The 15,888-nt window shown below is 36.9% G+C and overlaps 1 protein-coding gene across 3 annotated transcripts in view; it reads right to left on the reverse strand.

The window, feature by feature from the left end:
• The window catches only part of LOC108965280, a 70,137-nt gene that overhangs the window by 10,438 nt on the left and 43,811 nt on the right, over positions 1 to 15,888 (reverse strand). For 2 of the 3 annotated variants that reach the window (XM_018927574.1, XM_018927575.1), the window contains exons 3-8: positions 6,080 to 6,283; positions 5,812 to 5,937; positions 5,420 to 5,562; positions 5,251 to 5,340; positions 2,826 to 2,892; positions 1,041 to 2,114 (exon numbers count right to left, since the gene is read on the reverse strand). In XM_018927574.1, coding sequence (XP_018783119.1) covers positions 1,041 to 2,114; positions 2,826 to 2,892; positions 5,251 to 5,340; positions 5,420 to 5,562; positions 5,812 to 5,937; positions 6,080 to 6,283 — 1,704 coding nt within the window. The remainder of the gene's footprint in view (positions 1 to 1,040; positions 2,115 to 2,825; positions 2,893 to 5,250; positions 5,341 to 5,419; positions 5,563 to 5,811; positions 5,938 to 6,079; positions 6,284 to 15,888) is intronic. The other variant, XM_018927576.1, reaches the window with a different exon arrangement.

The following is a 15,888-nucleotide window of genomic DNA, read 5'->3' on the forward strand; positions in this document are numbered from 1 at the left end:
TAATTAACTTTTAATAAATTTTTGAAAAAATTAGGCAACAAACGTTAAAAAAATTAAAAAAAAAAAGCAACTCCAGCAAAGAAGATGGTATCGAAAACGAAATCCTCCAAATAAATATAGTCGGCCGAGAAAATATTGTATAAGAGGTTCGGAAAACAATTTGGTGGCACAAGGAGTTCGGATCGGTTGAGGAACTATTCAAACTGGCAAAGATGAGAACGTCTCTATCGACATCGTAACGATGGACAAAATACTTTGGGAAATCAACGGCCTTTTATGCAATAAAAATTCAAAGAAAATAATTTCAAAAAAGTTTAAACAAATGTTTAATTAATTAAAAAGAAAATTAATAAAAGTAAACAAAAAATAAAAAAAATCGAATAAGAAAAAGTATACTAAAATAAATGAAATAAAAAAATTAAAATACCTAACAATATAAAGAAATTAAATTAAAAATAAATAAAATGCAAGGATTTTAAAAATATTAATTTTACTTCATTTTAAAATACATACATATATTTATGATTTTTAGCATATTTGTACTGTGAGGAATATTTACTAATCAGCTGACTACTTTTCTAACATCATTTTGTGATATATTTATAGCCACAAGTACTATTTTCAACAAAAAAAAAAATAATAATAAGGGAATATAAAACATAACCTACAAATTATTGCATTCTATGCGACCGCAAGGAATGTATCTCACAATATGTACTTATGTATATACACTTTAAGTTTTGTTTGGCACTGACAAGCATTTAGTACATATGTACTAAATATATGTATGCACATATGTATATAGGTAAGTACTAAACGAGGTGAGTAACGACAATACAAACGGACAATAGTTAAAGCTTTATAGGAAATATATGACGTTCAACTAATACTTTCATACTTTGATACTTTGCTTTCCATATACATAGGTACATATGTATTAACATAATTTAGAAAGTTTAGCATAGAGTTTAGCAAACGGTTACGATAATCGTTGAGGTGCATAGAAGCCACAAGAGGTTTTTTGTTTGTTCAGTATTTACCTTGGTTAACAATGGTGTAGTGATGAATGATGGTTTTATTGTTGTTGTTGTTGTTGGAGAACTTGTTGCAAATGAAGTTGTGATTGTTGACGATATGAAAGAGGACACCGTAGCCGATGCTAATACAGACGACGGCGTAGACGAAKATGAGGAGGGCATTGATGAGGAGTTAGGTAGAAAGGGGGACGAAACAGATGATAATAATGGTGGTGATGAGGAGGACGATGATGCTGATGCTGATGCATATAATGAGGTCGTGACAGCATTGGCCAATAGATAGGGTGCTTGTGTTGTTGAAGCATTCATTGTTGGCGTGTGCAAAGCTGGTGGCAACAAAGAAGTCGTCTCCGACTTGGACAACTCAACGCCGCTTATGGCGGGTTCTAGTGTGTTAGCTACCGGCGTTATGGTGCGCGCTTCCAACTCAACCGCGGCGGCTGTTGTATCATATGCATTCAGCAATGAGGCTTCGGTTTGTGCGCGATCCAACGAGCTGTGGCTTAGCGCGGCGCTGGACTCAACAGCAGGCGCTGAGTCTAAGTCTGCGGCGGAGGCATTTGACTCTGGCACATCGAAATTGTCATGCGTTATTTCTGCGGTTGTTGTGCTTTGGCCACCTTTTACCGTTTGTTGGGCGGTATTTGAGGTWAGCGMCGGATTTGGTTCATTTAAATTCACAGTCTTRTCGTAATCATTGTCCGCACCACCGCCGAGCTCACCACCATTGAGCTCCTCCAGTGCATTTGGCACATCCAATTCCTTGGCAATGTCGACGGCAACCGGTGCATCTTCGTCGTCTTCTTCGATAACCGGTATCTCTTTAAGGTTCTTCGTATTTTCAATAGTCTTCGTAATGACCGATTCCAGTTGTGAAACACTCTCAACAATCTCCTCATCGATATTTGGCTGTTTATGTGGCAGCAATATKTTCGATTCGGACGATGGCTGTTTGGTGGCACCAGACGAGGAGGAGGCGGCGGCCACAGCGGCGAGTATGCCATCCTCRTCMGCGCCACTGGAAGTCGGCGATGATGATGCCGCTGACAATTCCAGCTTGTTATCCTCGATATTCGACTATATACCGTTACGCGTGTGCAAGTAGAGAACATTGTTCGTGGTCATGATCGTTGGTGGTGTGTGGGCGTGTCGGGTTGTGCGTAAATGTGTGTTTGTGCGTGCGTTTGTGATAATGTGAGTTTTATGAATGCATATATGTATTTATATATATATTTTTAGCATATGTATATATATATATTCATAAAATATATATGTTTACGGTTAGTTAATATAAAATCAAACGTGATGTCAGCATATTATTTGTTTTTTGGTTTTTCAATTCATTTACGTTTCGAATCACATAAAACGTTTAGAGGTTAGCACAGAAAAAGACAGAGAGCAGAAAAAAGAGACCAGGAAAAACATCATTAGATTAATAACATATCCGTAACAAATGTGAAAWGTATGTATGWGTGTATGTGTCTATGTCTCAATACTGTTTACCGTGTTTACATGKGTGTGAGTTATGTTTGTATGTGTTTCTTTTTTCGGTTTAGCAAATTTTCATAAATCAACAAATGGATTATTAATTACAAAAGTGCATTTTTTAAGTTTATGAGTGATACCCTGAGCAATGACCAATAAGTATGCRTGAGTAAGTACACCACTTCTCTTGAAACATTCTAATCCATATTTTAATTTGTCTTTTTTCGTTATTTTCAAAATGCATATTGCAAAACCAACAAATAAAATATGTGAAACGCTGCTAAAACAACGCCTGACACTCACCTGTCCAACACCGTGGTGATGACGATGCGCATGTGTRGTGGTTGCGGGTGGTTCGGTTATGTTTTCACTGAAAAAAAGTGAAATGTTGCAAAATTTATTTGGTTAAAAATAAAAATGACAAGTGAGAAAGGGCTAAGTTCGGGTGCAACCGAATATTTTATACTCTTGGAACTTGCAAGAATCAAAGCCAGAGCTATACCTTAAGATGTAAAACGTCAATCAGGTATATAACTCATACGATGACCTACAGATTCGGCATAAGATTTGGTAGGGAAACGAAAATTATTATATATAGTATACTGGGTTTGTCCGGAAAGTAATAGCACTGAGTTGATTTGAACAAATTTATGGAACCAATCGTTACAATTCTTTAAAAACTTTAAAATTAGGTTCCTTCTGTGTCGAAGGCGCCCCGGAAGGCAAGGAAACAAAAAAAGTCCGGGGACCATATTTGGGCTGTAAGGCGGCTGCGGAAGCATTGATATGCTGGCCTTGATTAGGTAGCTATTCACGAGAACGGCGGTGTGAGCCGGGACGTTGTGTTTGAGTCTCTTGAGGACTTCCACGTAAAAATTTACATTGACGGTTTRTTCAGGAGKAACAAATTCATGGTGGACGATGCCTTTGGTGTCAAAAAAGRCAATAAACATCGTTTTCACTTTGGATTTTCTCATTCATCAGCGACCTCTTTACGGCCCTCCAAAAAGGCCTGGTGTCACCGAAACACACCTAAGAAGTGGTGGTAAAGCAATATCTGGGTAAGCCTGCTTGATCATATCAGACTTGTCTGCCGCAGATTTACCGACTTTCAAGCAGAAATTAATCGCGTGTCTCTACTTTAACGAACGCTGTATTTTAGGCTTGYACCTCTCAAAGAAACACGTCGCACGAAAATGTTTGTCCTGACTCTCCAGATGCCAGATGAAAACAACTGGCCAGCCACTCGTTCGTTAGCTAGCACTCAGTCGATGCGCGCACAATCCGAAGTTCAGTTGCGGCGGATGAAAATGAGACCTATTACCGGACAAACCCTGTATACTTTATAGAGTGTCTGACGTTTCCTTTTGAATGTATGATTTTTCTGCAATACATTACATATGGCAACGCCAATACTTGCAACTTGTAATTGTAGATTATGTTCTACTAGAAAAATCGATTTTATTGCAAAAACTTTAAGTTTACAACTATTTTAATCACGCACTTTATTTGAAGTTTTAATGTTAAGTTAGGGCGTCTCACTGCCAAAACAAAAGGTTCCCGGTTAAAGTAAGTCTTTGCAAGGCCACTCAACTGTTAACAACATTCTTTTTATAGTTTGATATAATTTTTTATTCGAAAAAATTCCTCTGGTCAACGTAGAACCCGGTGACTTGGCACTTGCTATGTGGAAATTGAAATTCCTTCTACATCACTTGTTTCCTGGACCTACCATGAACTAATCGCAATGGCAATATTTATCTATTCATTACAAAATACAAAATCCACCTTTTCTAGAGAAAACTTATTTTACTCGTATTTGAATATCTTCAAGCACAGACGATTTATTCTAGTTGATCAGGAACGAACGGGACTTTTTATCGTTATGAAATTAAGAACATTATTATGTATTCTTGTTGTTGTTGTAACGGCAGAATTCTGCGGATCTTTCATTCTTAAGCGAATGAAAAATCCGGCTCCGTTCCGGTTGCGTAGACCCGACTGTCGTGGGAACAGATCAAATATTCTTCGAAACTCCTGCCTTTAAAAGGGTTCTTTGTTGAGCTAAGAATGCCGGCTTCTACAAGTTTCATATTGGTTCCGAGAGAAATAGGAATATAAGAGACGATTTCTTGAATTTTAATGACTTATAAGCTCTAATATAMATTTTTTTTTTTTGCGAATTCACCAYGCTCTCTCTTCTSTGGCTGYAATYACCGCTAGGCGGTTGACTACTCATTCAAAAGCTTTCTATTCTGCAGTATTCCCCAAAACTACTAGTAGAATAATTTATGTTGTTACAGCAATAACAATGARGAAATCAAATGTGCAGTTATAACTGTTTTGAAAAACATATTTTCTAATAATTTTGAATAAGCGTAAGTCTATTCTGGTCTAAGGTCTAAGTCTATTCAAATACTGTTGGTTTTTGATATACTACTTTTTTTAGTACTTTATGAGAGAAATAAAACCAAAATTTTAGAAACTACAGTGATTCATATTTAAATCGAGTTGCAATTACTTGGCCGGCAGTTTCACGAAGAATATCGGGTCTAAGTAATCGAACAGTAATGAAAACGGTTAGTGAAAACGCAAAATATAATTTTCAGCTAACATCAGTGACATAAATATTCCTATGAAACTGAGTGGCAGCAAATGTTCGAAGCATAGACATATAGGATTGTATAGTCTTTAGTAAAATTACTTTTTAATTGGGTTGGATACGTACTCATCATCGTCATTGTACTCGTAATCATAGTCGACATCATCGGCTTCATCAGCGCCGGAACCCTCAGCTTGGCGGCGATTACGTTGCGCTCTGCAGGATAACAAATGGAACATTTAATATTTAATTAATTTAATATTGATATAATTATATTAATTACTAAAAAAAATACCTCGCTTTGTAGAGCTTGCGCCAAATGACCCACCAGCCGAATTTTTCGCCCGTTATATTGTCAATAGAACCGTCTTTCATCTGAGCACCTATTTGCTTCTTAATAGATTCACTCATTGTGAAGGATTTGGAACCGCAGCCGAGCTGGATGAGAAAAAATATATGGAAAAAAATAATTTTATATAAAAATGTTTATATTTTACTTTTTCAAAAAATTAACAAATATTAAAAAAATTAATTATGAACATTATTATAAAGTATTTATTAATAAATCCAAATATATCTATGTTCCGCTATAAAGTTGCAGTGCGCATTAACTGCAATCAATTTCTCCACTGACTACCAATACTCTATTCCCATTGCGGGGAATTTCTTAATTTATATGTTGCTTACCACAAAGCTAACTCGTCCCAATGGGTGTTTATTGCTATTATGGCACTTGTTGTAACCTCTGCGTATTGCCTCCTTCTGCATTTCGCTGAGTTCACGTTTTGTGGCAGATTCCATAACGATGAATTCCTAAGTGGTAGAAAACGGTAAATCAGTCAACTGTTAATTTTACTGCGCTCTTTTTTGTTAAACTTTTATTTATTTCTGTTTTATTTTTCGTTTTGTGCCTGCTTACAGGCAGACAAATGTTAAGCATCGCATTTTTTATTACCTTCGGTATGGCGAAGAACTTCGATAGTTTGTCTAGTACTTTGTTCTTCCTATTTTCACTCAAATCCGTCCAGTCGTGGCTTTTGAGCACTAAAGAGAGCACAATTTCACTGTTTTCCAAGCGACAGCTCGACAGCTCCACCGAATATGGATCATGGCCGTAGTGTATGTGTGCTGGTTCGTCACGTGGTTCAAGTAAAGGAACCTGAAAAATGTGCAAAGAAAGGCATAACCACATTAATAAATGAACTGGAAGACGGAGGAATTTGATTCTAGAATCTCTAGCACTTTAAAAAGATACATGTTAAGAGATCCACGAGTAGAAGCGATCCGGTTTTCCATACGTTCAAGGCGATCAACTCGACAGACTGATCGATCCTAGAATCTGCAGCACTTTAAAAAGATAATGTTAACAGTTCCCTTCGTTGAAACGATTCGGATTTCCATACGTTCAAAGCGATCACCTTGACAGACTGATCGATCAAAATCAAGTTTTTGGAAAACTTTTTTTTTGTTAACATATCTTCACGGAAATCTGAATGGATGATCCAAGACAAGCTGTCATTCGAACATATTGTTCGGATCGGACTACTAGAGCATGTATGGTTATTACAGCTTCGGTGCAATCGATGTTAATGTTTTATCTTGTTTTCCAAAGCTTTTATATAAAATACATTGAATAGCTACGACGAAATAAAAGAAAGCTTTGTGTGCAAATACTATTAAAATTTGATAGTTGGTGGAATTTATGACGTTGCGTATCAGAATATTCTCTTTATCGTTTTTTATGATCTAATAAAATATCATTTGACTTCTTCCCAGAAATTCCAACATACGCGGTTTGTACAAAAAGTATCGCGAATTCCGAATTTTCTGTATATTCGATTTTCGATTGTTTTGTTTCGTTATGTCGGTATTCATATAACTTACTTATGCTGACAAGGCAAGACTAAGTAGCAGGGATCGCCACGGTATAATACACTGGAAGAGATATTGCTAGTGAGGCCACCGAGTCAGTTGTGGGCCAAGCGCAGGTATCCGTACGGATGACTACCCTTCATGGACTTAATAACTGGACTCTCTCTGGTATCGCAAAGTACCGAAACTGGTCTTTTCGTGGCTCATTGGCCTACCAAACTAACGCAACCTATGCTAACAAGATCTGCCATTTTGAATGTTTAGTTAATTTTTGGGAGCTATTTTGCTGGAACGCGAAAGTGCCCAAAAACAATGACATCGCCAAATTCCAAGAAATCATTACAGTCTACCAGAGGTAGTGAATGGGACCACGTCCAGCACGCACGTTCTTATGTATGACATGGTCGGAAGGTGTATGGCTGCGAAAGTTGCGAAAGTTCAGAGAGGCTGAGTTCCTAGCATATCACTTGGATCATGGAGTCGCCAAGCCGAACTCTGGTGGCCGGGTAGGGCGATGTGAGTGGGAAGAACCCGTTGGAGGAGAGAGGCAGTGAATTCCTTTATGGATGGGTGAAAGCTTGCGGTCAAATCCAGCTTTAGACTTCCTGACTATTGCAGTGTCTTCCTTACCGAGGTATGGAAGGGGTCCCAAGCCACAGCGGAACCGCAATAAACCGTAAAGCTCAAAAGCTAGCAAGAAAAGGCAACATAGAACTGCTATCGGTAGATGCCAGCGGGTTGATGCTCCCATAACCTCTTGTGATAGCTAGATAGATAGATAGCTAGGCTTCGCAGAAGCTTTTTCAGCACTGGGCCACCATCCTCGCAGTAAGGCTGGTAATCGCACCAAATGCCATCTGCAGAAGCTGAAGGGAAGAAGATCAAGTGGAAACAACTCAACACTTCTGTCCCGCGTTTAGGAAAAGAAGAATTAAACACTTCGGAACGCATGTCTTCAGACATCCCACCAAGCTGGCTGGAATGGAAACTGGAATTTCAACGCCTGTGAAAGTTTGTATTGGCTACTAAGCGTTTTACTAATTTATAAGTTCGAATACAGGAGTTCTTCTTTTCTATGACCTCAAAAAGARCTAGATATAGTAGTCTACGTGCCATTTTTGATCAGCCATCTAACCTAACCTAACCCTATCTTTATGTTTCGAAAAAATAAACTGTACTTCTTTTTTTAGGGTTTTAGGGTTCTGATTTTTATAAGGTAAAATGAAAATTAATATTAAAAAAGAAACGAGAGCAAAGCTTACAAAATTATTGATAKTTCTATGAATTGTGAATRMAATTATAGCCRAAATCGAACTTATATCCTGGGCCAYAAAACCACTGTAGACCAGTGTAATTGAAACAAACCTCTTGTGGATCTCATAGTACATGCCTATGACTCAAAAGGATGCGACAAAGGTAGGGAGTAGAATTGCGCAGAATTTGGACACGGGTTCAAGCGAATATGGAATTTTGTTAAATTTGGACAATTKTTAGGGCGAATTGGCGTCAACTTTTACAAGGCAATAAAAAAACTGTCGCCTGTTATGGACTCGAAGGTATTTGCTTAGGCACTTTTAGGCTTTACGATGACAGTTTTTATATATTTGTTTAGAAATGACCGGAAATGCTAACACATGTAAGGGTGCCGAAAAAGGGTGGAGGCATATGCTACACAATATCTAATCAATTATGTATGCTGCGACATTGTAAAGCTCATAAATTCTCCACTTTTTTTGGAGGAGGAACAATATTGAGGGCATAAAGCTGGTCAGTGCATATTTTCTTCACACACAATTTAAAGAATTGGCGATTGTAAATAAAAAATTTTAAAGCTTATAGCTTACATAATAAACCAAAGTATATAATTTTATATTTTTATGAAGACTGTCTTTTCTATTTCTATCAAGACTGCCTTACCAAAAACGGTCACAAGCTATTATCACCATTTCGTCGAAAGTAATTAAGACAAAAAAGACTTCATTACTAATAATATAAATCGCCAAATATTCGCTTGTATTTATATATGTGTATATACTATATAATAAAGCATTGAAGTGCTAAAAGCGTCCATATGCAAATTATCATGTATGTTAATGAGCCCATAATTCGCCAAAAGCCGGCGATTGAGCGCGCAAAGTGCCGTCATCCATCGGCAAATAATGAAAGTAAACACTTCTTTGATTGCCYCCGCATGGATGAATGGAAGAATGGAAGGCTGGGTACTCGATATGTAGAATAGCGAAAAGAACGCAGATTTCCGTATGTATGTRTGTGTGTGTGTGTGYAGCAATAGCAAAAGCAAGTCACGTCCATTGAGCTAGCAGTCAAGGAACTCATAAGCCATGCGCTGGATAAARGAGCGAACGGGCGGTGCGCGTAATAAGAGTGTTGTTATGTGACAACGCCGGAAACCGGTATGGACCGAAGACTGCAAAATCTCCAAATAGTGAATCACTATATTTGGTTTTGAGTGAAATAAAGTCAAAGCCATGGATTTTGTTTTATTTCTTTAGCGCTGACTCAGTTTATGTAGAAACGCCGCTGTGGCTTGTCTTACGTATGCATGTCGTTCTTCTTTAGATTTTTGCTTGTCAAGTGTGTTAAATCAGCGCTGTGTGCAGTTACAGCCAAGATCAGGTGTCGGCAGCAGCACAAGAGGGTGCTCATGGCGGTATGTAAACTATGTACTTAGATATGTATATACATATATATATCAGAATATATACTATATGCAGTTATGTACTATATGTCTGTATGAGTATATGTGTCTATGCAGCAAATGTCAGGTAAATGCTCTTCAAATATTACAGCTGTTTATAAACCATATAACACACACTCAAACACATATACATAACATAGAAGAAGTTGACCTTTACCTTTTCATGCCAACCGGATGGCCATCCGCAGCAAAGATAAACAAAGCGATTACAAACTGCTGAGTTTTTTTTCTTTTTATTTTTTTTTTTTGGGTGTACACCTGTCAATGTTTGTTTATATAGAGCAATGGAAAAAAATGATAGAAGTAAATTAATAACATTAAAAAGCAGCAACACTTATAGGGTAACTAWATTACTAGCGACTAAATCTACACAAGTCAAACAAACTTTAAATAACATAAAGAAGGGGTATGCATAGGTACGGTGCAGTACCAAACATGTACAGGGTTCTATATTTGGTGTAGGTTTTTTTTTTTAGATTTTCTTCGGATATTATAGCGTTGCGTTAGGTAATAGGTAATACCAAATTTTGAAAAAATATCTCAATAAATAAAAAAGTTTTCCATACAATGTCTTCATTTTGATTGCTCAGTTCGTATGGCAGCTATATGCTATAGTGGTCCGATCAGAAAAATTTTTCTGATATTATAATATTGTCTCAGATAATACTCCAAGCCGAATTTCGTGAAGATATCTTGTCAAATAAAAAAGTTTCCCATACAATGTCTTCATTTTGAKTGCTCAGTTTGTATGGCAGCTATATGCTATAGTGGTCGGATCTACAAAATTTCTTCGGATATTATAATGTTGACTTAGATAATACTCCAAGTTGAATTTCGTGAAGATATCTTGTCAAATAAAAAAGTTTTCCATACAAGGTCTTTATTCTGATTATTCCGTTTGTATGGCAGCTATATGCTATGGAGTTTCGATATCGGTTTTTTCGTCAAATGAAAATGAGAGGAGTTTTCGATTGGTATTGATTGTAAAACCAAAGTTAATTGAATTTCACCAAATTATAAATGGGGTACTCAGTTGGTGTTCTTCGAACTTCAAATTGGAATATAGAACTCAAAAGCAGATACCGTAAATTTGTTCAACGACAATCACACTTATCGACAAAGTCTGGTCTCTTCAAAAATATTTAGAATAAACGAGAATATATATCTTAGGTACTTTCATTGGTATTGGTCGAAAATTGTAGATAAGGTTCTTCAATTGGAAGTACTCAATGCTCGGCGATAATGTTGATTTTTTTAACGTTCGGCTACCGAAAATTACAGGTCTCAACAAAGTTTTTAAAGGCACAGGCACATTACAAAATGTTTCCGTACCAAGGAGACAAAGAAGTGCCTGTAGTGTCGATACCCAAATCAGTCTCTTACACGTCGTTCTCAAAATCCGCTTGACCTCGAGAATTGTCGTACTCCATGAGTCACCATTACATGCCGAAAAAATTACTGTTTGGTTCAGTTTATGGGCCGCTGGCATCACTGGGCCGCACTTCTTCCATAATGAAGAATGTGAATATGAATCGCTACCGCTCAATGATATCCGAGCATTTTTGGCCTGAATTGGATGATATGTGATTTCAAAACCGTCGAAAATTGGGTTCAGARTCTGGACTTTTGTAAAGGTGCCGGTGGTGGCCATGAAAAAGAAATCGGGTTCCGTACATAATGGCRTCGAAAGTACTTTCACAGGAATAAAGAATTTAATTGATATCCGAAACTGTTTTTGCTTTATTTAAAACAACTTTAATAGAGTTATTATTGAAAACCTCGTTATTTGAAACCTGAACATTTTTTTGTCGACTTTTCTAGAATAGCTTGTYCCAAATTTTAAAATTTTTTCCAAAAAAAACTAAATCAAAGACTAAAATATTATCGCACCAAAAAGCAATGAAATTTTGACAGAACCTTGTCGCAACAGCTTTAGAGTAGAAACAATAGYGAGCAAATCTCACCAACTCATCCAACACCTCATGAAGACTGAAAGAGGATGAATCCACTGGACATACAAAAAAGTTTGTAACGAACAAAAAGCAAATTGATTGTAGATTATTGTAAAATGGCGTTCATCGAGATACTTGGCACTGGAAACACACCAGAGGAATATTAGATATTCCAAAATACRCACAGCTCGGGTTCATTGACTGGTCTCCAGAAAATTTTTCTAGTTCTCAGAACTGAAGAGAATACTAGAWGAAAATAAATTTAGCGACAGTTAAGAAGTACTCACCGACAGTCGAGATGATCTCCACATGGAGGCTGTACCCGGCCAACAGGTATGAAAGTATATTTCTTACAGATGGAATATTTTAATGGAAAAAAATCGAAAAAATCTACGCAAAAACATGGTCACTATTAAGTGGCTGGAATGGTTTGAAGGGGGCCTCCAGAAAAGACATTACACCTCTTCGCTTCTGTTAAAAAGAGGTAAAAACTATAATTTAGAAGGCGGGCTAAAGTTCTTAAACTCCTTTTGTTGGCAAGCATTGCACCTTCCAGCTAGAATCTACTCTAGCACTCAAGGTAAGAACCTCGCTTTATTGGCAATATCCGTGGTTTCATGACTGCAGCTGATTGACCGCCTGGAAGTACAGATTTGGATCCATTAAACCACAGTTTGTAGACAGAGCTAACGGGCTGCCAAATACGCTACAGAAATTTTGAGAGTTTCGAAAAATCATTGATTCGAACAGCGTCGTCGATGCTAATGCTATTGATCAAAGGCCGTGGCGTTTAAGGGCTAAATAAAATAAATTATTATAAAAAATGTGTTATAGTTTCATTTTTATAACGGTCTGAACTTCTAACAKTCCTTATGGCAGGTCTAAGTATATCTTCAGCGAATGACAAAAAATCAATTGAATTTATTAATTAATATGGCAGTAAAGATAAAAAGTGATTTCTAAATAACAAAGTGAAAGAGAACACGCTGGACGCGCCGTACATTCAACTTAATGTGGACATATAGACCATATATAAATAAACACATATCATATGATATGTACATATGTATATATAAATGAATGATTATGCGCTTTGGCATTTGCTTATATAACAAACATACCATATGTAGCGCMTTCATGCCAGAACATATTGAATTACTCGGCCAGAAGGCGAAGAAGAAGCAGAATAACGTACAAAAAATAGAAAATGAACAAGGTGCGCTCCGATAAAAGAACAAAGAATGTCTCACATTTGGAGGGAAAGAAGCTTTCACAATTAACAGAACCATGTGATGCTACTTTTGTTTTAGTTTCTCTTGTGCGTTCTCGGCAAATTCTCGGCCACCATATTTGATTATGTTGCAATGCRCACACACACACGCTCATATGTATAGGCATACAGCCACAAGCAGAGAACTGAATCAGAACATAAACAAAACTCGAGCAGTGCAAATATGTAAACATTGAAATGTTTCCCCATCGTCGCAGCGCATAGTTCGCTTCTTGACTCCATTTCCCTCGACCACGAACATGCGTGTGTGTGCATGAGTATACATATACCAGTGACTGTAGGGTCATTAGACCGCGCATTCAAAACTGCGMGAGGAAATTTTGCTTGAAATTAAGAAATAATGTTTTATATCTGATTGTTTGGAAATTGGAAAAAAAGATAAGTGGGGTGATTGTCTTTAAGGCTAATGCTCTCTGAGCGCAATGTGAGAGCGGATGTTACTGCGTACATGTAAAAAAAAAACAAAAAAGAAAAATTTATATTTGTATTTGACTTTTGGGAATGTCTCGAGCCTTTACCCCGCTCCAGGCTTCGAGTCACAAAACACTTCCTAAAAATTTGAATTACAGAAAACGTATGGATTTAAAAGCGGTTTCTGCGTAAAAATGGCATTACCTGTGCAAAACAGAGTCTCGAAAATTTTCAAATTCAAGAGATACCGAGAAAGAGAGAGAAAACAAGAAAGGAAAGGAACCAGTATTACTAAACCCACACTATCGATGGAAAAGCTTTCGAGTCACGACTGTAAACAAGTTCTAAGCATATAGAAAACTTGGTTTTCCAACACAATATTTCCACTGGAAGCGATATATTCAGAWAAAATAACTCCTTGTATAAGGGGTTACATGGGTTTACGGGTTTCAAAAAATCAATTTTTTGTCTTATTCAATTCTATTATATTTCTCTCGAATATTATTCTAAATTTTCAAGTTGATCCGATATAGTCTTAAGAACTTGTGCGCTCGAGGCTAACTAGGCTAAATGCGCCGTCTTTAAGCGCGTTTTCACGAAACTATGTTTTTGAAGTCGGTATTTGAAAATTTTCAGTTTTTCTTCCTTCATCCAAGTTCTACATATGTTAACAAAAGCACGTATTTTTCCCTTTAGATGMTCCTGTAAGGAATCGGGCGCATCATTTTTCCGAGGGGTCACCGGAAATGACGTCACAATGGCCGAGTTTAAAATATTTGTTTATTTTTTTCCAAATTTCAGTATTCCTTTGTTAATAGTATATGTGTGTAACAATAAAAAGATTAAAAAAAAAAATTTATTTTTTAAACGAAGAGAAGCGATACGCCACGGAGAGAAAGGTAGATAAACGAATAGGAATACTAAATATAGAGAGAGAGAGTCTTCAAAAGATATAGACGATAGGAAATTACAGCCAGAGCAAGAGCAAGGAAAGGAGGTAGTTTTAAAAACTTTAAAGTGTGGTAAACTGCCTCTGAACAGATGCAAGTGGCTCACTGGAATATATTTTTCATTTAAGGGATTCGATATTACCAAGTTCACCATTGTAAACAAATTTCAAGTTCAMAAAGCATTGAGTGCTTCACGATCGCAACATAATCGAAGAAAACTCTTCTATTGGTACTTCACACATTTGTACAATATGAAATTTGTTTGCAGATGTTTGCAGAGCTCGTCATCCCGTCACAATTTTAAAACAAAATTTCTTCTAAAATGCAATAACATATAATCCAAATTGTTATCTCTATGACTGTACGCATTATAAGGAATTATGTCAGGCATAAGTTATTTRACGAGGCTTGGTGACGAATCAAATGTTGAATCATTACGGAATAACCAAACCGCGTAAGTGGTGTCTACGGCAAGAAAGAAGAATAATACTATGCTCGGGTTGAAACATATGCAGAAAGTCATATTTTTTTGATAAACATGTTATAGCTTAACAATGCTGTCAAAAATGGTCTGCACGATTTTGAGTTGGAAGACGAAGAACGTCCTCAACTTACAAAAACGGTTGAAGATGAAGAACGGAAGCCCTAAATAATGTATATTGTTGCCAAACACAAAAAGACTTGCAGGGAGTAACCCAACAATCACATCAAGGCTAAACGCMTGCAGCTGCAAACATTGAAAAGCAAGGAAATCGCTACGTAAATATTTCGAATTGTAACAGATAATGGAAATTGATCCATTACGGGAACACTAAATTAAAGAAATCATACGTGAAACCTAGTCAACCGGCCAAATCAAAAATAAAGTCGAATACATAGATACAAGGCAATAATTTTTCATTATGACAACCCTTCATCTCATGCTGCAAGTCCAATGAAAAGCTATTTGAATAACAGCRGYTGGGAAGTTTTKCCTCACCCACCTTATAGGCCAGACYTTGCYCCTAMCGACCGCCATTTWTTCCGATCGCTACAGAACGCCCCCACTGGCATACGGTTTATCTCAGAACAGGCTAAATTGGCTTGATGCATGATTGGCCAAAGAGCCGGCATATTGGGAATGAAAACCACAGACTTTCAGAAAGAAAGAAAACTGTTATAATTTCAGTTATAATTTCAGCTGAGATTTCTTAAAATAAATGTTCAAGAACAAAAAAAAAAAGCGAATATAGTTAAAGGCAAGCTGGAACAAGAAACATAAACTTAGCCGCTGCATTTGGTCCTTTAATGTTTGTGAGCAACAACAATAGTAATAGCAGCAACTAATTCTCTAACAACTACTAAACAACTATCTTTTTTCTTTCACAAAACACTTTGAAGTGTACGACCTGTGCCTTCAAGTGCACGATAGTCAAGCCATTTCAACAAGATCACACAYACAAAGGTAGATATTCTTCTATGCTGGGTGTGTATGTGCATTATGGTGTCATGATTAATGGAACGACATCTGCCTCAGCACTTTTCTACGAATCGCGAACGCGTTCACTCAGTTTACCACTGTTCTTTTAG

The sequence above is a fragment of the Bactrocera latifrons genome, unplaced genomic scaffold (genome assembly GCF_001853355.1).
Source record: "Bactrocera latifrons isolate USDA-ARS-PBARC rearing strain unplaced genomic scaffold, ASM185335v1 scaffold_138, whole genome shotgun sequence".
Lineage (NCBI taxonomy): Eukaryota > Metazoa > Arthropoda > Insecta > Diptera > Tephritidae > Bactrocera > Bactrocera latifrons.